The sequence below is a fragment of the Gracilinanus agilis genome, chromosome 1, assembly GCF_016433145.1.
Source record: "Gracilinanus agilis isolate LMUSP501 chromosome 1, AgileGrace, whole genome shotgun sequence".
NCBI lineage: Eukaryota > Metazoa > Chordata > Mammalia > Didelphimorphia > Didelphidae > Gracilinanus > Gracilinanus agilis.
In genome coordinates, this window is record NC_058130.1 from 413134888 (window position 1) to 413153803 (window position 18916).

At 37.4% G+C, this 18916-nt stretch overlaps 1 protein-coding gene across 1 annotated transcript in view; it reads right to left on the minus strand.

The window, feature by feature from the left end:
- Positions 1 to 7285, minus strand: part of PIK3C3 (phosphatidylinositol 3-kinase catalytic subunit type 3) — a 201814-nt gene extending 194529 nt beyond the window's left edge. Inside the window, exons 1-3 of the mRNA XM_044681686.1 lie at positions 7201 to 7285; positions 4691 to 4879; positions 1297 to 1440 (exon numbers count right to left, since the gene is read on the minus strand). Of these exons, the coding sequence (XP_044537621.1) occupies positions 1297 to 1440; positions 4691 to 4879; positions 7201 to 7268 (401 nt within the window). The 5' untranslated portion in view covers positions 7269 to 7285. The remainder of the gene's footprint in view (positions 1 to 1296; positions 1441 to 4690; positions 4880 to 7200) is intronic.
- Between the last annotated feature and the right edge of the window lie 11631 nt (positions 7286 to 18916).

An 18916-nucleotide genomic window follows, 5' to 3' on the forward strand; every position in this document is an offset into this window, starting at 1 on the left:
AAAAAAAAAATAAAGCAGGCTTATATTTTAGAGACATCTTGGAATGGGATAGCAAAATGTTCTAGTTTAATTAGTTGGGAAGATTAAATAGTTTTTTTTTTCTCAATAAAATATAAACATAGGAGTCAATGAATTGAGGTATAGAAGGAAATGCATAGAAGGAAAAAAAATCACAGAGCATTTAGCATTTAGGAAAATAAATTATGATAAAAAGCTCAAGGAACTAAAAATATAGCTAATTGTCAAAGCCCAATTCAATTACAGGAGACTGAGGATTATTGAAGGCCAGCAAATGGACTAGACCTTTAAAAACATATCTGTGGGGGGCAGCTGGGTAGCTCAGTGGATTGAGAGCCAGGCCTAGAGACGGAGGTCCTAGGTTCAAATCTGGCCTCAGACACTTCCCAGCTGTGTGACCCTGGGCAAGTCACTTGACCCCCATTGCCTACCCTTACCACTCTTCTGCCTTGGAGCCAATACACAGTATTGACTCCAAGACGGAAGGTAAGGGTTTAAAAAAACAAAAACAAAAACAAAAACAAAAAAACACATATCTGTCCCTCTAGTATAATACTGTATATCCTAGTGAAAGCCCCACAAACATTAACTGAAGACAAATCATCAAAAGTTTAATTTGTGACTATAATAATAAACAGATCATTTCACTTAATTGTATTTCTATTCTTTGTCTAAAAAAATGAAAATATAATTTGTCCCATACCAACTGTCCAAGGTCACTTTGACACTGAATAAATATGAATAAATCTTGAAACAAGGTACTAATATTGCTAAAAATAAAATGAAAGAGAGCTCTAAAATTGTGTCTTTGTACAAGAACCACAGTATGATATAGATAGCTTATTCATTACACCCAGATTGAGAAAGGCAAAATGTTTTACCTCTAAAAAGTTAGGGCAGGGAAAATATAGAGAAGTGGTTACTACTGTTTCCAAAATCTCTTCAACCAGTTTTAAAGGATTGTTTATCAGTTTCTCAAGAGTTGTCAGTCAATAAGATATAGAAGGTAATATAGGGGTTTGCATTTGTTTTGCCATGGCAACCAAAGCCCTCCTGAGTAGGAGAAAATGGGAAACAATGACACTCTGGAGGAGGCATACCTCTGGCTCAGTAATTTCTCATTCTCGTGAATAACGATGAAATGCACTGAGCCTGAATCCACTTCCCAGCATGCATGCAACCAAGACACATGCTGGGCCTTAAAGCATCATTCCTCTCTGAAGACAATGACAAGAGAGCCAAAATTTTGACAGAGGGTGAGGCAAAGAAAGTACTTACCCATATTTTCCAAAGAGTGAGACTGTTGTCCCTCCTACAGGGACTGCTTTTCCAGGTCCGTAAACATCCCATATTGTCAGAGCCACCTGGGCATTCCTAGGCAGGTCAGGATATTTCACTGGTAACTTTAACCACTCATTCCAACTATAAAATGGAATTAAATGTTATTAGTTACATGAGTTTTCACTGAAACTAATTATAAACAAGAACAGGTCCACAGAACTAGGCCTTTAAAAATTATGCCAAGACTAAAAGGATGAAGACTTAAGACAAACTGATCTAAAAACAAATTAAAGAGAGGAAAATATGAACTATAATAAAAAATGATCCCTTTCTTCAGGCAAGTGATGATTCATCAACAGGTTATATGAGTGTCCACAAAGGCTACAAAAAGGAAAAATAGAAGATCTTTCTCCTTTATGACATACAAGATATCATTACTCTAGTAATTACTGAAATATTACAAATGGACAAATGCTGTTCCTTTAACTGAGCCATGTTCTCTTCTACCACAGATTACTTAATACCTTTTATTTTCAAAGCACTTTCACATATATTATGTCGCTAGGAAGGCCTGTTCCTGAAAATGAAAAAGTGTTAAGTCTTTTCTTACCCTCCATTCTTTCCCCTTTAATAGCTGACATTTATATAGAGCTTTATAATTTACAGAGTGCTTTACATACATTATCTCATTTGCCTTTTACAACAGTCCTATCAGTCATGGTGGGCACTATCATTGCCAATTTAAAGATAAGAAAACAGACATCAGCCAGGGTAATAAGACGCTTGCCCCAGGTTGTAGAATTAGTAGCTGTCAGAGCTGGAATTCAAATTCAGGTCCTCTGACTCCAAATTTAATGCTCTTTCCTTGTGACAGCTTCATCTTACATTAAACTTCACACTGGAATCATTTGATAATTAGAACACCTCTAATCAGCAGAAGCTTTCCACAATCCCAAAAGGACACCATGCAAGTGATTACTATAATCACAAAGTAATACACAGAAGACACACTCAATGAATTGGGAAAAAAGCTTCTGTTCATACAAAATTATTCTCATAGGGGCATATCCCAATGCTATGCAATGAATACAAAAGAAATTTGGCTCACAGTCAGTACTGGTAAGAAAGGAAACTATCCTGCAATTTGTTTAAATGCAAATGGAATTTAAAAAAGCAACAACAAACCACTAACTGCTGTATATACTACCAACCTTTCAAGAACATCAGAGATAATTATAGGTAGCTGTCAATTTTCCAGAGAATTTTAAAAGTTACTAAATATCTTAAATGGTCTCTGAACAGTTCTTTAAAAATAAGGCACATACCTACAGAAAATCATTCAAAGTTACAGATAAGCTTAAGTAATTAAATGAATTCATTTAATTTCTACCTACACAGTAAGCCAAGCTGAAAAGGTAATAATAGGCATTATTCTCTTTTTCCAATGAGACAAACTGCAGAGAGGTTAATTAACTAGACTAAAGTCAAAGAACACATCAGCAACAAAGCCAAGAAGTAAAACCTCCTTTCTCAACTCTTAGGTTATAGCCATTAAAAGCTATAAAATAGGGCTTCTGGAAATCAGAAGGGCAGAACTACATGATAAATATACAACCCACCATATTTAATCACACAGAAAACCTGGACATTTTTTATACTCTCAAGCTAAAAATTATCTTCTAATGGGAAAAATAAAAATAAATAATAAGCTTTTGTTGGCTTTTTGTTTTTTCCCTCTCTCCTAACAAGTGTTCAGAGTATGAATTCACCACAAAGGGCACAGTATCATGAAATGACTGTAAAGATTTCAGTCCCAGCTGTCACATATTGTCATTCTTAGGTAAGTTTCCTCATTACTAAAATGTGGGGAGGGGTTGACCTAAAGGAAAGGTATCAAACATGTAACTAGAAAATATTTAATATAATAAAAATTCAATAAAACAAAGATAATATTAATATGTAAGTTCCTACATTAACACATTAGGCCTTAAGGATCCTTATCAGTCAATAGCCTCAGTTTCTATTTGAGTTTGGTATCACTGATCTAGATAGTATTCAAGGTCCTCTGCAGCTCAAATTTTATGATCCTATATAAAAAGATTAGCATCTTTTATTTTACTGTTTGTCAGTTACGCATTTATTCAGTCCAAATATTTCATAATAACTTTTAGATACTAAATATCAAGATGTTAGGAACCTATGGATGTCTTCTCATAAATCCGCAAAGTATTTCAAAAGTTTGAATAAATTTTCAAAGAACAAAATTTTTTTTAAAAAACTTCATTTCACTTTGCAAAAGGATTTACTGTCCCTTCATAATTTCAAATACAGCAATTTTAAGGTATACAATTTTACCCTGCCTACAACTGTCATATTAAAAAATCCTACTCTCTCAGATACCTGGTCTAAGTTCCATTAATTGCTAATTATTTCCTAAACCCTACTCCTACTTGTCTATTAGTGATTTTTAAGTACTATGCAAAGGCTGAAATTGGGGGGAGGAGGGGAGAGGAGAATTTACAGTCTTTCTTTAATTCTTCTGAAAGCCAAACAAGGAATTTCTTGCCTCCTTTGACCATGCATTTTGTATAATTACTAAAAAAGGTGAGTTTTCAAAATCAAATATTTTAAAAAGTGAATAATTGTTTCCACTTTCATTTTGCTCAGGTATGAGGCAGAATCATAGAAGAAGAGGGAGGTTATGGGATCACAGATTTAAGGTGCCATTATATTCAATCCCAACCTTTTACAGATGAGGAAAATGAGGCACAGAAAGGTCAAATAAATGACTCACAAATGCTCACACAACTAGAGTCTGAGGCATGATTTGAACTCAATTCTTCCTGAATCTTAGCCCATTATATCATGCTCTTATTAATTCCATAAACATATCCTTACACAAAAGAAATGGTCTCTTTTCGATGACAAATGTTCTTGGAAAAAAGAAAGCTGTAACCAAAATGGATAGAAAGACAAAAAGATCTATCTCCACATATATAAGCACCTAACATCTGACTGAGATGGATAAAGCCTAGGTTAGGGCTGATCCAAGAATACAAGTACAGTAACATAGAATAAAGCAGGTACAAAAGATCTATCTGAAGGATGGATGCTTTTGAATTTTTTAACTATATCCAAAGTGGTTATCAGAGTGTTTTAATACAATGAACACTAGGTATTGTCAAATATTAACTCTTAAATTACACAGTAATAATACAACTAAACTATTATCTCAACATGGTAAAATCCTATTTGAATTTCTAAACTATAAAATGTCAATGGGCATCCAATTAAGGATTTTTTCTCCACAGGTCAACCAAAAATACATATAACATGTAAAAGAAAAATGGGACTTCAAGATCCCATAATATATGAGAAAACTGATACTTACTTCCATCTTGTACTAAAAGCTTTATAGGAAGTTCTTACTGGCAAAGCCAAAGGTTTCCCTTCAGCAAAAACTTGACAAGTAACATAAAGATCAGAACAGGTCTCTTGGTATAATCCTGAAAACTTTAACATAGGGTCTTCTAGAACAGCTTTGTAACTCTTTTGTTCTCTCTTCCCTTCCAAGCTTCCTCTGAAAGCAAAAGAATCAAAACAATGCATTAGGTAAGCAATGATCATTATTTAGAAACAACTAACATTCAGGAGAGGGAACTTGGATAGAGTGGACTTTCTATTAAACTAAATGCGAAGTTGGTTTAATAAATTCCTTTCCCACAGAGCTACCATAGATATTCTTTAAACACAAGTCTCACCATGTTACTCTTTTACTCAAGTAGTTCTAGTGTTTCCCTATTGCCATTAGGATAAAATACAAACTCCTCTTTTTGGCATTTAAAATCCTTCGCAGACACTATTTTCCAAATAGACTGGCCTACTTGCATCTACCCAAATAGCTTTTTTCTTCTCCTGACTTGCTGTTTTTGTACAAGTTGTACCTCCTTATATCTTCTATTCAGAATCCCTAGGCTCAGTTCAGAATAGACCATAAGATATAGGCAGATTCATTTCCTTTCTCCCCTAATTGTTAATGCCCTTCTCACAAATTATTTTGCCTGTATTTTGTGTTTATATTTATTCATCTGAACAACTTTTTTCCCAAAAAGAATTATGCTTTTTAAGTGTAAACACTTTTTGGGGGGAATGGATAGAAGTTTGTATACTCATACACAAATATCCATGTATTCATATGCTTAGTACAGTTTCATATACACAGTTGATATTAATAAATGCTTATCAAGTAAACCAAGTAAGTCATTTTTACATTTAACAACAGACAAGAACAGAATGTAGATCCTTCACGGCAAAGTTTTGTTCTTTTGTTGCATTTGGCTCCTCACTGCCTAGGCCAGAAAGTTCCTCAATGTGATCATTAGATGCTTAAAAAATAAATTAATATAAAAAAGGTTTTTTTGGTTTGTGGTTTTTTAAATCATGTGGTATCTCAGAATCTTAACACACTAAACATGAGTCATTTTCAGGGGCAAAAAGATGTTTGCATCCTATGTGGCTTGTAACTTTTTAGTGACAATTGACCTCTAAATCACTATTATACTGGGCAAGTCATAAGGCCTATCTGAGCTTCAGTTTCCTCACCTGCAAAACAAAGTGTTTGGATGACTGCTAAAGTCCATTCTGACTCTATAATTAAATGACTGTGTTACCTGAGAATATTAATTCAGTATTAGAAACTTTTTCAAAGAATAACCCTGAAACATAAGCATTCTTGGTATCTTAGATAGGGCTCCTAAACAATAAAATTTCTGGTCTACAAACACTTCCAAATACCAAAAAAATGGAAGGGAAAATGTATGGTGAAAAATGTTTAGAAATACCAAAGATAAACAATATGTGTATTGTACTTGATAGTATTTAGCTGGTAGTGGAGTTAAGGGGGAGAGGAGGGGAAAGGTGACTTTAAACCATGCATACTAAAATTATTTTAAGTGTTTCCTAAGAAAGAGCAGAAAATATGTGTGTAAAAAATGACAGAAAGGAAGAGAGAGATTATATTCTACTGCCCTGGCAGTGTCCTAGGCATAGCTGGCTTAATCTTAAGAGGTAATAACAGAGCATTTGATTAATAAGGTGGTAGATTGCTTGATCATAACTTACCTATAGTATCTCAAAATTCATCTTCCTGAAAGTCTCAATTAAGTGATTACTTTTCAAAGTAATTCTACATATTCTCACTTCATAAATTCAAATCCTTTACATCCACTTCAATTTAACAAACATTTACTATGCCTCTGTACAAGGCAACTGTGTGGAGTGGCCAGAAAGCACGCCTCGAAATCAGGAAGACCTAGATTCAGGTCTCACGTTAATAAAACCTAGGAAAAACTAATTCTTGCTTTGAAAGAACCTGGGATTCAAGGACACAGCTCCTTTAAAGTTTTGTCTTTAATAATATCTTTCTTTCACTACATACAACTAGCTGGTCCATTGAATGAAGTGCTGTACTTGACATCAGGGAAGACCTGAGTTCCAATAATGCCGCAGATGTATACTAGCTGTGTGTACAAGTCACATCGCCTCTCTCATCCTCAGTTGACTCATCTGTCAATGGGATTACTCACAGCACTTTTCTCCCAGGGTTGTTCTGAGAATAATAAATGCACAGCACTTTGCAAACACCAATAACAGCTAACGACAGTAATTAAGTGATCATGCCACTGGGTCCCTTAGACCTTCAAGATCAGCCTCTCTCTCCTAAGGTAGCTATCCTCCCCTCCTCCCGGCCCAGGGCCCCACGCCCATTGCTCCGGAACCTCTCCAGGCAACATTCTCCCGCCGGTGGGGTCTGCCCCGCTCCTCCCCTGGACTCCCGGCTCTTGGGTGCCCTTGCCCCGCTACCCAGTCCTATCCCCAAGCCCTTCCCGCGGCCGCCCTCACATCTTGAGTTGCACGTTGATATCCAGCTCACAGCTGTAGATATAGTAAAACTTCTCCGCCTCCCCCATGGCGCCGAATCACGGCCCGGGCCTGCCGGGACCAGAAGAACTAACAGGCCGCCGTACCACAACACAGACGGCTCTTCCGTTTCCGCCCCCTGGCCCGACTCCGACCAATCGTAGCTCAGAGAGTGCGAATACGGGGTGGTGCGCGAGAAACGGAAGTACGCATGCGCATATTTTGGGCCTTCATCTTGGTTAAGGGAAAGCAGTGTCCCGGAAATGGAGTCATACTTATTTCGCGCGTTGACTTCTGGGCAAATGAGGTTCCGATTGTTCAGATCAAGCTTTAAGCTAATATTAAGCGCTGGCGGTATAACAGCAACTAGTAGGGATACAAAAAAAGGCAAAAGACGACCCCTATTCCCGAGGAGCTCTCAGTCAAATGAAAGAGACAAAATGTAAATATCTATACACAAACAAGGATATATTGCAATTATTCAACAGAAGAAAGACACTCTCATTAAAGGGGATCTGTAGAAGGAGGGCAGGAACCTCAAGAAAGCCAGGGCAACCAGAAGGCATTGAGTGGAGGAGTGAGGGCATTCCAGGCAGGCCCTGGGGGACAGCCAGTTAAAATGCCCAGAGTCAAGAATGTCCCCGTGGGGGAGGAGCCCAGAGAGTCAGTCTAATGTCACTACATCTACTTGTGTGGGCTGGCAAGGATGTAAAATGCAAGAAGTCTGGAAAGATAGAAAGGGGGTCACTTTATAAAGTTTTCTAAAAGTTAAATATATATAGGTATATGTGTGTGTGTGTGTGTGTGTGTGTGTGTGTGAGAGAGAGAGAGAGAGAGAGAGAGAGAGAGAGAGAGAGAGAGAGAATATTTGATCCCAAAATAGGGAACCGTGAATTGATTGAAGTTGGAAGAGAAAGGGGTCATCTGGTTAAACTTGGGTGTTAGGAAGATCACTTTGAAATCTGAGTGAGGACAGACTTAAGTGGGGAGAGACCTGAGGCCGCTAGACCAACCAGCAGGATACTACAAATAGCCCAACTGATGAGTGTTTCCAGCAGAATGATGGCAATGTTAGAGAAGTAGGAAGTAACACAGGCAAGAGATGTTACAAAGATAAAATGCATAGGCCTTAACAGACTTGGATTTGGAGAGAGGAAGATGAGGACTGAAGGCCAAACAATTAAATTTCAGTTCCCCACACATATATCAAAGAGGAAACCAAGTAGGATTGATTTTTCAGAAATTGCAGGTTTGACCTCTGAGTTCTTATCACACTCCCCAAAGGTTTCCTTCACCTTTTTAGAAACAAGGGCACAGATATGAAACCAAGTATATGGCATCTTGGGTTTGAGAGTGGGCTTTACTACTTGCTATCTGCACAAGTTTATAAAATAACAGAACCCAAAGAGTCCATAGAAGTCATCTATGCCAATTTTCACTCATTTTAGAGATAAGAAGACAGAAGTCTAGATAAGGGAAATTATTTTCCTAAGATTATATAGCTGGTAGCAAAATCAAGTCCATGCCTAGGACTTCTAATCCTAAATTCATTACATTATCTCAGATAGATTACGAATAGAAAACTTGGAGAGGGAGCAGGTAGGTGGCTCAATGGATTGAGAACCAAGCCTAATGACAGGAGGTCCTGGGTTCAAAGTTGGCCTCAGACACTTCCTAACTATGTGACCCTAGGCAAGTCACTTAATCTCCATTGCCCAGCCCTTACTACTCTTCTGCCTTGGAACTAATACACAGTATTGATTCTAAGATGGAAGCCCAGGGTTTTAAATAATTAAAAAAAAGAAAACTTGGGGAAAGTCATTTAAATACTCTGGCCTTCAGTTTCCTCATTTGTGAAATAGGAATAATAATATCATACTATGTGCTGAGATTGTTGTGAGGCTCAAATTAGATTAACATACCAGAACATACTTCTAAAAATCAAATGGAATACCATAATGTATTATCATGAATACTTTTTTCCCTCCTAGAAGGCCTTCCCTTGTTGATTATAATCTCCATTAAGGGCAGGGACTTCATCACGTATGTAAATGTATATATTACTCACTTAAAGCTTCATTTTTCATTCCACAGGTAATACATCTCTTCCTCCCCCAGCCCCCATTTTCCTTAATATGCAGCTCAAGCACATTCTTCTACCTAAAGCTTTTCCTGATCTCAATAGCAAGTGCCCACCCTCCCAAATTACTTTGTATTTAATTATTTTGTATAAAATTTTATTAATTCATTTTATATTCATGATAGATGCATGTGTATTTCATATATACTTGCCTTTCCCGTTAGAATGTAAGCTCCTGGAGAATAGGGTTTGTTTTGTTCTTTGTACTTGTATTTTCAGTCTAACTAGTTCCTGGTATATAGTAAGCAAGCACTCATTAAGAATTTGCAAAATGATCAATGTAGGAAACTCTTGGTGATTATTTTTTTTTTTTTTTACAAAGGAAGAAAGCCAACTGTTCTCCAAATTTTAGTTTTAAGAGAATTGCCTGGAAACTGATAGAGTTAGTGACTTGCCCACACTCCAGCTACTTATTATTAGAGACTGGACTGGAACCCAGGTTGGTTACCCTGACCCTAATCTAAATCTCTTATATCATACCACTTTTCTTCAAATGGATCCTTGAATTAGATTTTTTTTTTAAAAGGAAGAAAATGATTGGAAATATCTTCTTGTACAGCCATGCCTCACACTGAACGACCTCAACTTTTTCAGTGAAGTAGGAAGAAAGTAATTTGGTGGATGAAAGAGGGAGAACAATAAAACTTAAGGCTTCAGGAGAGAGTAAAAGGTTCGAAACAAGAAGATTGGTACGTATGAAGTCAGAGATAAATAAAAGGATAGAGACAGTGGGAAAAATACTGAATTTTGAGTCAGAGAAACTGAGTTCAAATACAAGCTTTATCACTTATTAACCATATGACCTTGAATAGGTTAAGGGCCTTCAGTTGCCTCATCTGTAAAAGGATTGGATGATGACTTCTTAAACAGAGCTCTTAAATTTTAGAATCTTCAATTGATTTGCCTTAACTATATTATCCTTGATGAGTTCAGATAATGTGAATTTTTTGTGAGTTTAATTTATATGATCTCATAACTTCCTCCAATCTTCAGTGATTTGGGAAAAGTAGAGAAGGTAGACAGTGAGAGTGACCCAGGGTTGAGAATTTGTTAAGTATAAACAATGAAAGACTAAATAAAGGAGATGGAATTCAAAGGTGGAGTATGATATAGTGCCTAGCTTAAGTGATTAACTTTAGTGTTCAGGCAAAAAGAAAGATAAGACTAGAACAGAGGGCGTAGACTAGAATGGAAGATCACATTAAGGGTGAAAAACAAGTTTTAATAGGAATAAGGCATCCAGGGATTTGGAAGAATAGTAGATTGTGATCAGAGAGGACAATTTCAGAGTTCAAAATCTTGGAAGTAGAATAGTTTTGAGTTGATGATATCATCTAAGATCAGAACATCCTCCCAAAGTAGAGGTGGAAAAAGTAGAGGGGAAAAAGAAATCGTGGATTAGAGGAAAAGTTGAGAATTTGGAAAGTCACAGTATTCCAACTGAAAGTTACCAAGAATGAGGGTAAGGGGTAGGAGAAAAAGAATTCACTTTAACAAGAACCCCTATTAAATGGAGAAATGAGGGACTAAATTTGAAGAATGTAACACTTTTCTACATGGATAATATGATTGTTTTGCTTAACTGGGGCATATTTGTTACAAAGTTTTATTTTTCTTTTTTTCAATGATGAGCAATAGAAAGGAGAGAAAATAAAAGCTTGTTAAATTTTTAAAAATTCATTTTAAAATATTGGTTTTTATGTGCAAGACGTGTTCAATACTGAGATTTTTTGTTGTTTTTTAAGGAAGGGGTGCCTACTCATGTTCTACTGGGGAATTCACCATATTTTCAAATAAGTTAATGTAAATTAAAATGCAAGAGTGGGGACTAAGAGCTAAGAAAAATAAGAGAAGTTTCAAAACAAATTTTTCACTTTTCAAAGCTTATCTTAAAGCAAAGCTAAAGATTCTAAGAGACACAGGTGATGCAGGAATATATTTCAGATTTTGGGGAAGCCTGTGAAAAGGCATACAGGCTGGGGATGAAATGTGAGTTTGTGCAGTAGCAAGGTTAATTTGGCTGGTTCTTACAGTATACAAGGAGGAGAAATATTACTTAAATGTGGAAATGTAGGTTGGAGCTAAATTGTGAAGCTCTTTAACTACCAAACTGAGTTTATGTTACATCCTGAAGACAATAGAGAACCACAAAAAGATTGGTAAAGGGGCAGCTGGGTAGCTCAGTGGAGTGAGAGTCAGGTCTAGAGACAGGAGGTCCTAGGTTCAAACCCGGCCTCAGCCACTTCCCAGCTGTGTGACCCTGGGCAAGTCACTTGACCCCCATTGCCCACCCTTACCAATCTTCCACCTATGAGACAATACACCGAAGTTAAGGGTTTAAAAAAAAAAAAAAAAGATTCGTAAAATGCTACCCAAACAGTCTTACTAGTTACTAAAATTAGACTGAGAACAATTTACTGAATTCATTGAGAAAGAAAGAAGTATGATAGGAGAACATAATATGACAGTAATAAGGATCTGCACAGACTATTAAATGTTGTTAACTTAGATAATCAACTATTTACTACCACAAAGTAAGAGCTTAATAAATACTGGTGAATTGATCAGTTGAATGGGCAACGATGGTGGCAAAGAGAAGCAAAAAGTAGAGGTTCTTAAACCTTTTTTTAATGTCATGAACACCTTTGGCCATCTGGTGAAACTTACTGATCCTTCCTAAAATTTAAAAAGTACATAAAATAAAATAAAGAGCATTATAAAAGAAAGCATATTGCCTTCTAATGACTTCTTTACCCATCGCAATCTAGCATCTGACCTCCATGTTACCAGCTATCTACTAAACATCTCTAAATGTTCTATAGGTATCTCAAATTCAGCATATCCAAAACAAAATCATCTTTTCCTTTAAATCTTCCCTTCCCGACTTCTGTATATTTTTCAACATTATCACTATTCTTCCAAACTTTCATATTTATAACCTGAGTTAAACTCACTGCTTCACTTTCCCTGACCCTCCCATATCCAATAAGTTAAGTCTTATAGATTCTACTTCTTCAACATCCTTTCCATTCTATCCCTTTCTTTTCACTCAAAAAGCCACCAAACTAGTTCAGTTCTTCACTATTTTCACCTGGTCTCTTTCACCTGGTCTCTTTGCTTCTAATCAATGATAATCTCTCTTAATTCCAGAGTTGCAAAAGTTATATTTCTAAACCACATGCTTGAACTCATCACTCCCTTGTTCAAGAAAGTTGAGTAGCTCCCTCTTCTCTCTTGGATTAAATACAGAATCTTCTGTTTGACATTGAAAGCCTTGAGCAACCTGACTCCAACCTGCTGTTTCAGTTTTATATCACATTAATCCATTCTTTCCCTACACCTAGAATGTACATCTAGAAGTCACCTCTGCCTATTAGAAACTTTGACTTCCTTTGTTGTACCCAAATTTTAATACTTAACCCAGGTTCGATCATGGCTGGAGGAAGAATCACACTGACAATGCAATATGCAAGAAGAGGCTCATTCTTTACTAGCAATAATAGCTAGGGTCCTAGGCAGAGAGGCATGCCTGAACGACCCCTTGGAATTCTCAGCCAAGAGTTTATATAGAAATGTTTGGGGAAGGGGGTTGGTACATACATAATTATCAAGGTAGTGTCAGGGACAGGTGGTCAGGAAGCATCTGGGGAGGGGGGTTTCAGGGTCAGGGGGCTGGAAGCATTTGGCAAACATACATTAAATAGGCAAATATTGTAAAGCAGGCAAACATAGACAAACATTCCTCAAGACATCAGATAAGATAGCTTCAGTTTTAGGTTTATGATAGGGGGAGATAAGGAAGACTGTGCTGGGAAACCTTGGGGGCTGGGGGTAGCTTGTCCAGGCCAGAAATAGTTCAGTAGACTGCCAGACTGATTTTTAAATCCAACACCTTCATGAAGGAACTCAGCTCAGGTGTCTCTTCTTACATGAAGTTTTTCCAAGATTCCCTCTGATGCTAATGATTTCTCCTTCCTTTGTGTTTATTTTATATGCTTCTTTCATTTATTTATCTGTACCCTATCTGATAAAATGGAAGTTCCCTGAGGGAACTGGCTATTTCTTCATTTGTAACATTATATTCATAGTCCTGTCATAGAGGTGCAAATGGTGAACCCCTGGGTTCTGGAAGGAAATTCTCTAGAATGAGAGGACTCCAAACTTAGCTTAAAAGTAAAAAAGAAAGATTTATTAGTAAGATAGGATTAATGGCCAGCAAGACAGCATGAGTGGAGCAGCCATGGGAGGCTCCCCCCCACCCCAGTACCCCAGTTCTCTCCTTTTTGTATCCTTTCCCCATAGTGTGGACATGACTTCTTGCACTCAGGCATTCAGTGAGAGCTGGGTCTGTCTGAGACCCTCAGGGCTTAGGCTATCCAGGTGTGTACTGGATGTGTATCTCTTTTGTCTTTCTCAACTTAAAGGGAAGTCCAAAGATAATGGTCTTTGTCTGGGGAATCACAAGGGGCAGGAAGGGGGAAGGGAATTTCCTTCTTCACAGCCTGTCTGAGTTAAGGGGTACAGGGTCTCTGCCATCTCTGTACAATGCCCATGTCATTTCTAGTATAATATCTTGCACATAGTAGGCATCTAATAAATGTCTGATGAATTATATTGCACTACATGGAATTGAATTGTGTAGCCCAGAGCTTTCAAATATGCAGCCCAAGGGCCATTGTGACCTACAATACTTCTGGATGAACCTGAACTAGATTAAAATATGATTGGGAAAAATTTAACAAAATAAATAAAAATACAATAGAACAAAGATAATGTTAATATGTGTTGTCGACTTGGAATCTAGAGACCCCAAACTTGTGGCTTAGTGAGAGCTGATGAACCCCAAGTTTTAAAAATAGCTTGTAGGCTGGAGACCCCCAAAGCTTGTGCTTCCCTGTTCTTGTGAGAATCCACCCTGAAGGGAATCTCAGGCTAGCAATTGCAGACTGAATAATGGACCCCAGGGTAAATGCTAAATACCCTTTTGTCTTGGGTAGTCTTCACCATTGTATCAAAGACCCTGTCCCAGGAAGACACACCTGGGCAGGGACCATCCTTTAGTATCCATTGAAAGCAGCCCCTTCCCTTACACCCTAGCCTCTAGCTGTGATTCCTTTCCCAAGCTTGATTGTAAATTCCATCCTTACCAGTATAATGTCAATCATCTCTCCCAGCCCCTGGATCTTCCCAAATGGTATATAAGTTCCCCAATTTCCTTTGTTCCTTGGAGTCCTCATCTAGCACAGTGACACTCCCAGGGGTCAGGGAGCAGAGCGAAGCAGTGTTCAGTTATGGACTCTGCACAAAGCGCATCTCTGCAAAAGAGGCCAAGTAGCCCTGTTCCCCCTTTCCCTTGATTAAAGAGTGGCTTTATGACTATTTAATAGTTCTGTGTTTTTTTATAAGTTAACATGTGTTTTTCTAAATCAATATGTAGCCCCCAAATTGACACCTCTAGTTCAGCCCACATAAATACTGAGGATCCTTATCCCAACTCCTGTTCGCTCTTCTAAATTTAATCCACAGAACCTTGCTGATCTACCTTTCAGAAATCTAAGGGGTATCTCTAAGGAGTGAGGGGAAGGGTGTTTCTCTAATGCCATTGCCTCAAACAACTGCCTTTAAGCTTTTCCCAAGATTATCATTTGAGAATCATTTTAATCAACCTTCTTAAGTAGCTTTTGGAAAGATATTCACTAAGATACTATAATAAGCATGAAACATGTATGAGTGGCAAAAATCATCCCTCACCCACCAAAGTCTATGACACTCTCCCAACAGTATAGACTGAATCCAAAGGAAGTGGGATGGAATTTAGAAAACTTATGTGGCAAAGAGGTCACTTGCAGTTTCTAGTTGCTGAAATTCATTCTTTTAGGCATAGTATAGGGTTTTTTGTTTTTGTTTTTTTCTAAGGTCCTTTGAAGAGTTTTGAATGAATATATGTCCATTCTACCCTTGGCTCCTGATGCAGACACTGCCAATGGCATACCCAAGAAAGGGCAACAATGGGAAGATGCTCTCTGTGTCATCATCCATGTTTCTATATAAGACACTACACACACATCTGTTTATTGCTTTGTATTACTACATGAGATTGATGATAATTACTTCTTTAGAAATCTTGTGAGAACCCAGTATCTTGCAGCCTATTCCAATTAATTAATGCTTTTTCAGCTAATTCATTCTGGGTGGGATCTATAATTTTGATCAACATTCACTCTACTTCAGCTTTTCCACACTCCACAAGTCAAAAACACATTTCTTTGGCACAGTTTCTTACAAGGTACCACACACTTATAAATGCATAGATATTTAATCATAGAAGTATTTCTAATCTGACAGACATGTAGATCCCTGACAGAAGAAAATGTCAATCTGAGGCTGAGTCCAACAACAGTAATTATTGACACAGGTAATTCCTTGTCATTCACAATATCATTCTTAATCTTTCCCTTCCTTTCTCCCAGTGCTGTCAGAGAAGTGAGTATTTTTATGGTGTGATTTGAGTGAGGAAACCAAATAAAAACTCAAATCCCATGAAGCTTTATGCAAAGATTAAGAGAATAAACATAGGAAAACAAAGGTGGGTTGCTAATTTGAGAGTCTTCTCAGATGGTTAAGGTAGCAGACACTCTGGAAAAAAGATAATGTTTGTTCAACAGACTGCCACCTATCAGTGCTCTAGTAGAAAAATACCGCAGCCATTCCTTTCTTCTGTATCTTTTATGTGTTCTGAAAATCATTTTCATAAGTCAGTCATATCCAATATTTCCACCCAAATGTTTTTCTAGCACTTTAAATTTGACATATCTAAGCTTCTACTCATTTTCCAAAAGAAGACCCTACCTTCCTCACCCAAAAAACCTGTCCCTCCTTTTACCTTCTTCATTTTTATTGATGGTGCCGTCTTCTTTCCAATTCCTCAGGTTGGGATCAGCAAGACTTGAAAATTGTTTGCATGTGGGTTGTGAAAGCAAGTAAGGAATTAAGGATTCTTTAATTATAAATTTGGATTAAGGAAAGTTTTTAGGATGGGAAAAACTTAGGTTGTCTATAGAGGGCAGGGAAAAAAACCAATAAAGAGGAAGAAGATTCTAGAGAAATATTATTAATGATCAATAGATATCCTAAAGAAGAGGAGATTTTGTTGAATTGATAAACATTTAGACTGTCTATTCTGTGCAAGGTATTGTGCTAAATGCTAGGGATACAAAAAAAAATCAAAATATAGTCTTTGTCCTCAAGGAACTTACAAACTAATGGAGAAGGCAGCATGCAAACACAATATGCAGAAACTAACTGTGCATAGGACAAATAGAAAATAAAAAATGGGAGGGCACTAGAATTAAGAGAGGTTGGAAAGACTTCCTATAGAAGAACACATTTTAGTTGGAACTTGAAGTAAGCCAGGGAAGCCAGTAGAGTAGTAAAAAGAAAGAACATTCTAGAAATGGGAGACAGCAAGAGAAAACGAATAGACCTGTGAGATGAAGTGTCCTGTTCCAGGGACAAGGAGGTCAGTCTCCTGAATCAAAGAATGCATGGTAGTAAGGTGTAATAAGAGTGGGAAAGTGTATGTATATAGATAGTTTTTGAAGGGCTTTAAGTGCCAAACAGAGGATTTGTATTTGATCCTAGAAATGACAGGGAGGTATGGGATTTACTAAATGGGGGACTGAAGTGTTTAGATCTGCACTTTAGGAAAATCACTTTAATAGGTGAATGGAGATAAAATGGAGTCTAGAGAGACTTGAAAGCAGGGAGACTCATCATCAGATTCTTGCAATATTTACCAATTACCTCAAGCTTGAGGTAAGGTGGGCCTTCACCAAAGTGGGAGCAATATCAGAAGGGAGAAGAGGTAATATTCAAGAGATGTGGGAGCAGTGCTGACAGACTTTGAGGAAACATTCTTTCCCAAAGCAGATCTATATCTTCCTTGTGTCTGATCTTAGAGAGTTGCCTAGAGCTTTGAGAGGCTGAGTGACTTGGCCTGGTTCCCACAACCAGTATCTGTCAGGTGGGACTTGAACATAGGAATTCTTGGCTTTGAAACTAGTTCTCTATCCACTATGCAAGACTGTCTCTAACTCCAAGATAATAACTGAGCAAAACAAAGGCCTTCAGTGCTTTGGTTTGCTCTTCAGTGCAAGACTTATGGTAAAGCATGGTTGAAAATTGCATGGTAAGTGAAACACTATGTGATCTGCATTGCTGGAAGGAATCACAGACCAAAAAAATTACCACCAAAAGTACCCAAAGAATTAGCCTCTTAAAAGACATTAATCCTTACTACATAATGTAGCCTATCTTCTTTCCCAAATTATAGATAACACTTGATTATAGAAATGAGTTAAAATTATTAAATTTAGGTTCTCCAACTCTTTTATTGATGTTTTTAACTTAGAAAAAAACATAGAACTATTAAATAGTCATAAAATCTACTCTTTAATCAAGGGAAGGGGGGAACAGGGCTGATTAGGCCTCATGCAGAGCTGTGCCTTATGCAGAGCTGCTCTGCTCCCTGACCCCTGGGAGTGACACTGCACTAGATGCTGACTCCAAGGAACAAAAGAAATTGGGGAACTTATATACCATTTGGGAAGATCCAGGGGCTGGGAAAGATGATTGACATTATACTGGTAAGGATGGGATTGACAATCAAGTTTGGGAAAGGAATCATAGCCAGAGGCCAGGGTGTAAGGAAAGGGGCTACTTACAAAGGATATTAAAGGATGGTCCTTGCCCAGGTGTGTCTTCCTGGGACAGGGTCTTTGATACAATGGGGAAGACTATCCAAGACAAAAGGGTATTTAGCATTTACCCTGGGGTCCATTATTCAGTCTGAGATTCCCTTCAGGGTGGATTCTCATGGGAACAGGGAATAAGCACAAGCTTTGGGGGTCTCCAACTTGCAATCTATTTCTAAACTTGGGGTTCATTAGCTCTCACTAAGCCACTAGTTTGGAGTCTCTAGATTCCACATCGACAATGTTATACTCTTCCAGTGAATTAACCTTTCTGAAATACAGCTCTGATCTTGAAAAACTTTCTAGGATCTTTATTGTTCACCAAATAAACTTCTTCATCTAAAATTCAAATCTCTCCATAACATACATCAAGCCTATCCCTACTTCCCTTTACATTCTGAAATGTTCCAATCAAACTGTACAACCCACCCATCCTTAAACTTCATTCTCTCATCTGCCTTCCTACAAATTTAAAATGTGCTTTTCCCATAGCCCATATAAAATAAAGAAATAATCAATATTTTCCAGATTCTTCAGTTTCATAGATGCTACACAGATACAAAAACAAAATAGAAAATCTCTGACTTCAAGGAGGTTACATTCTACTTGAGTATTAGACATGTAAGCAGAAAAGTAGATATAAGAATGTAAAGTGAAGAAGTTCTTACTAAGAGATCAGGGAATTCTTCTTGTAGGTGGCAAATGAGATGTTTCTTAAAGGAGATGAAGAATTTTTAGAGATAGAGTTGAAAAAAAGAGTTCATTCTTAAGATGAAATGCAGTCAGAGAAAAGGTACAGATGGGA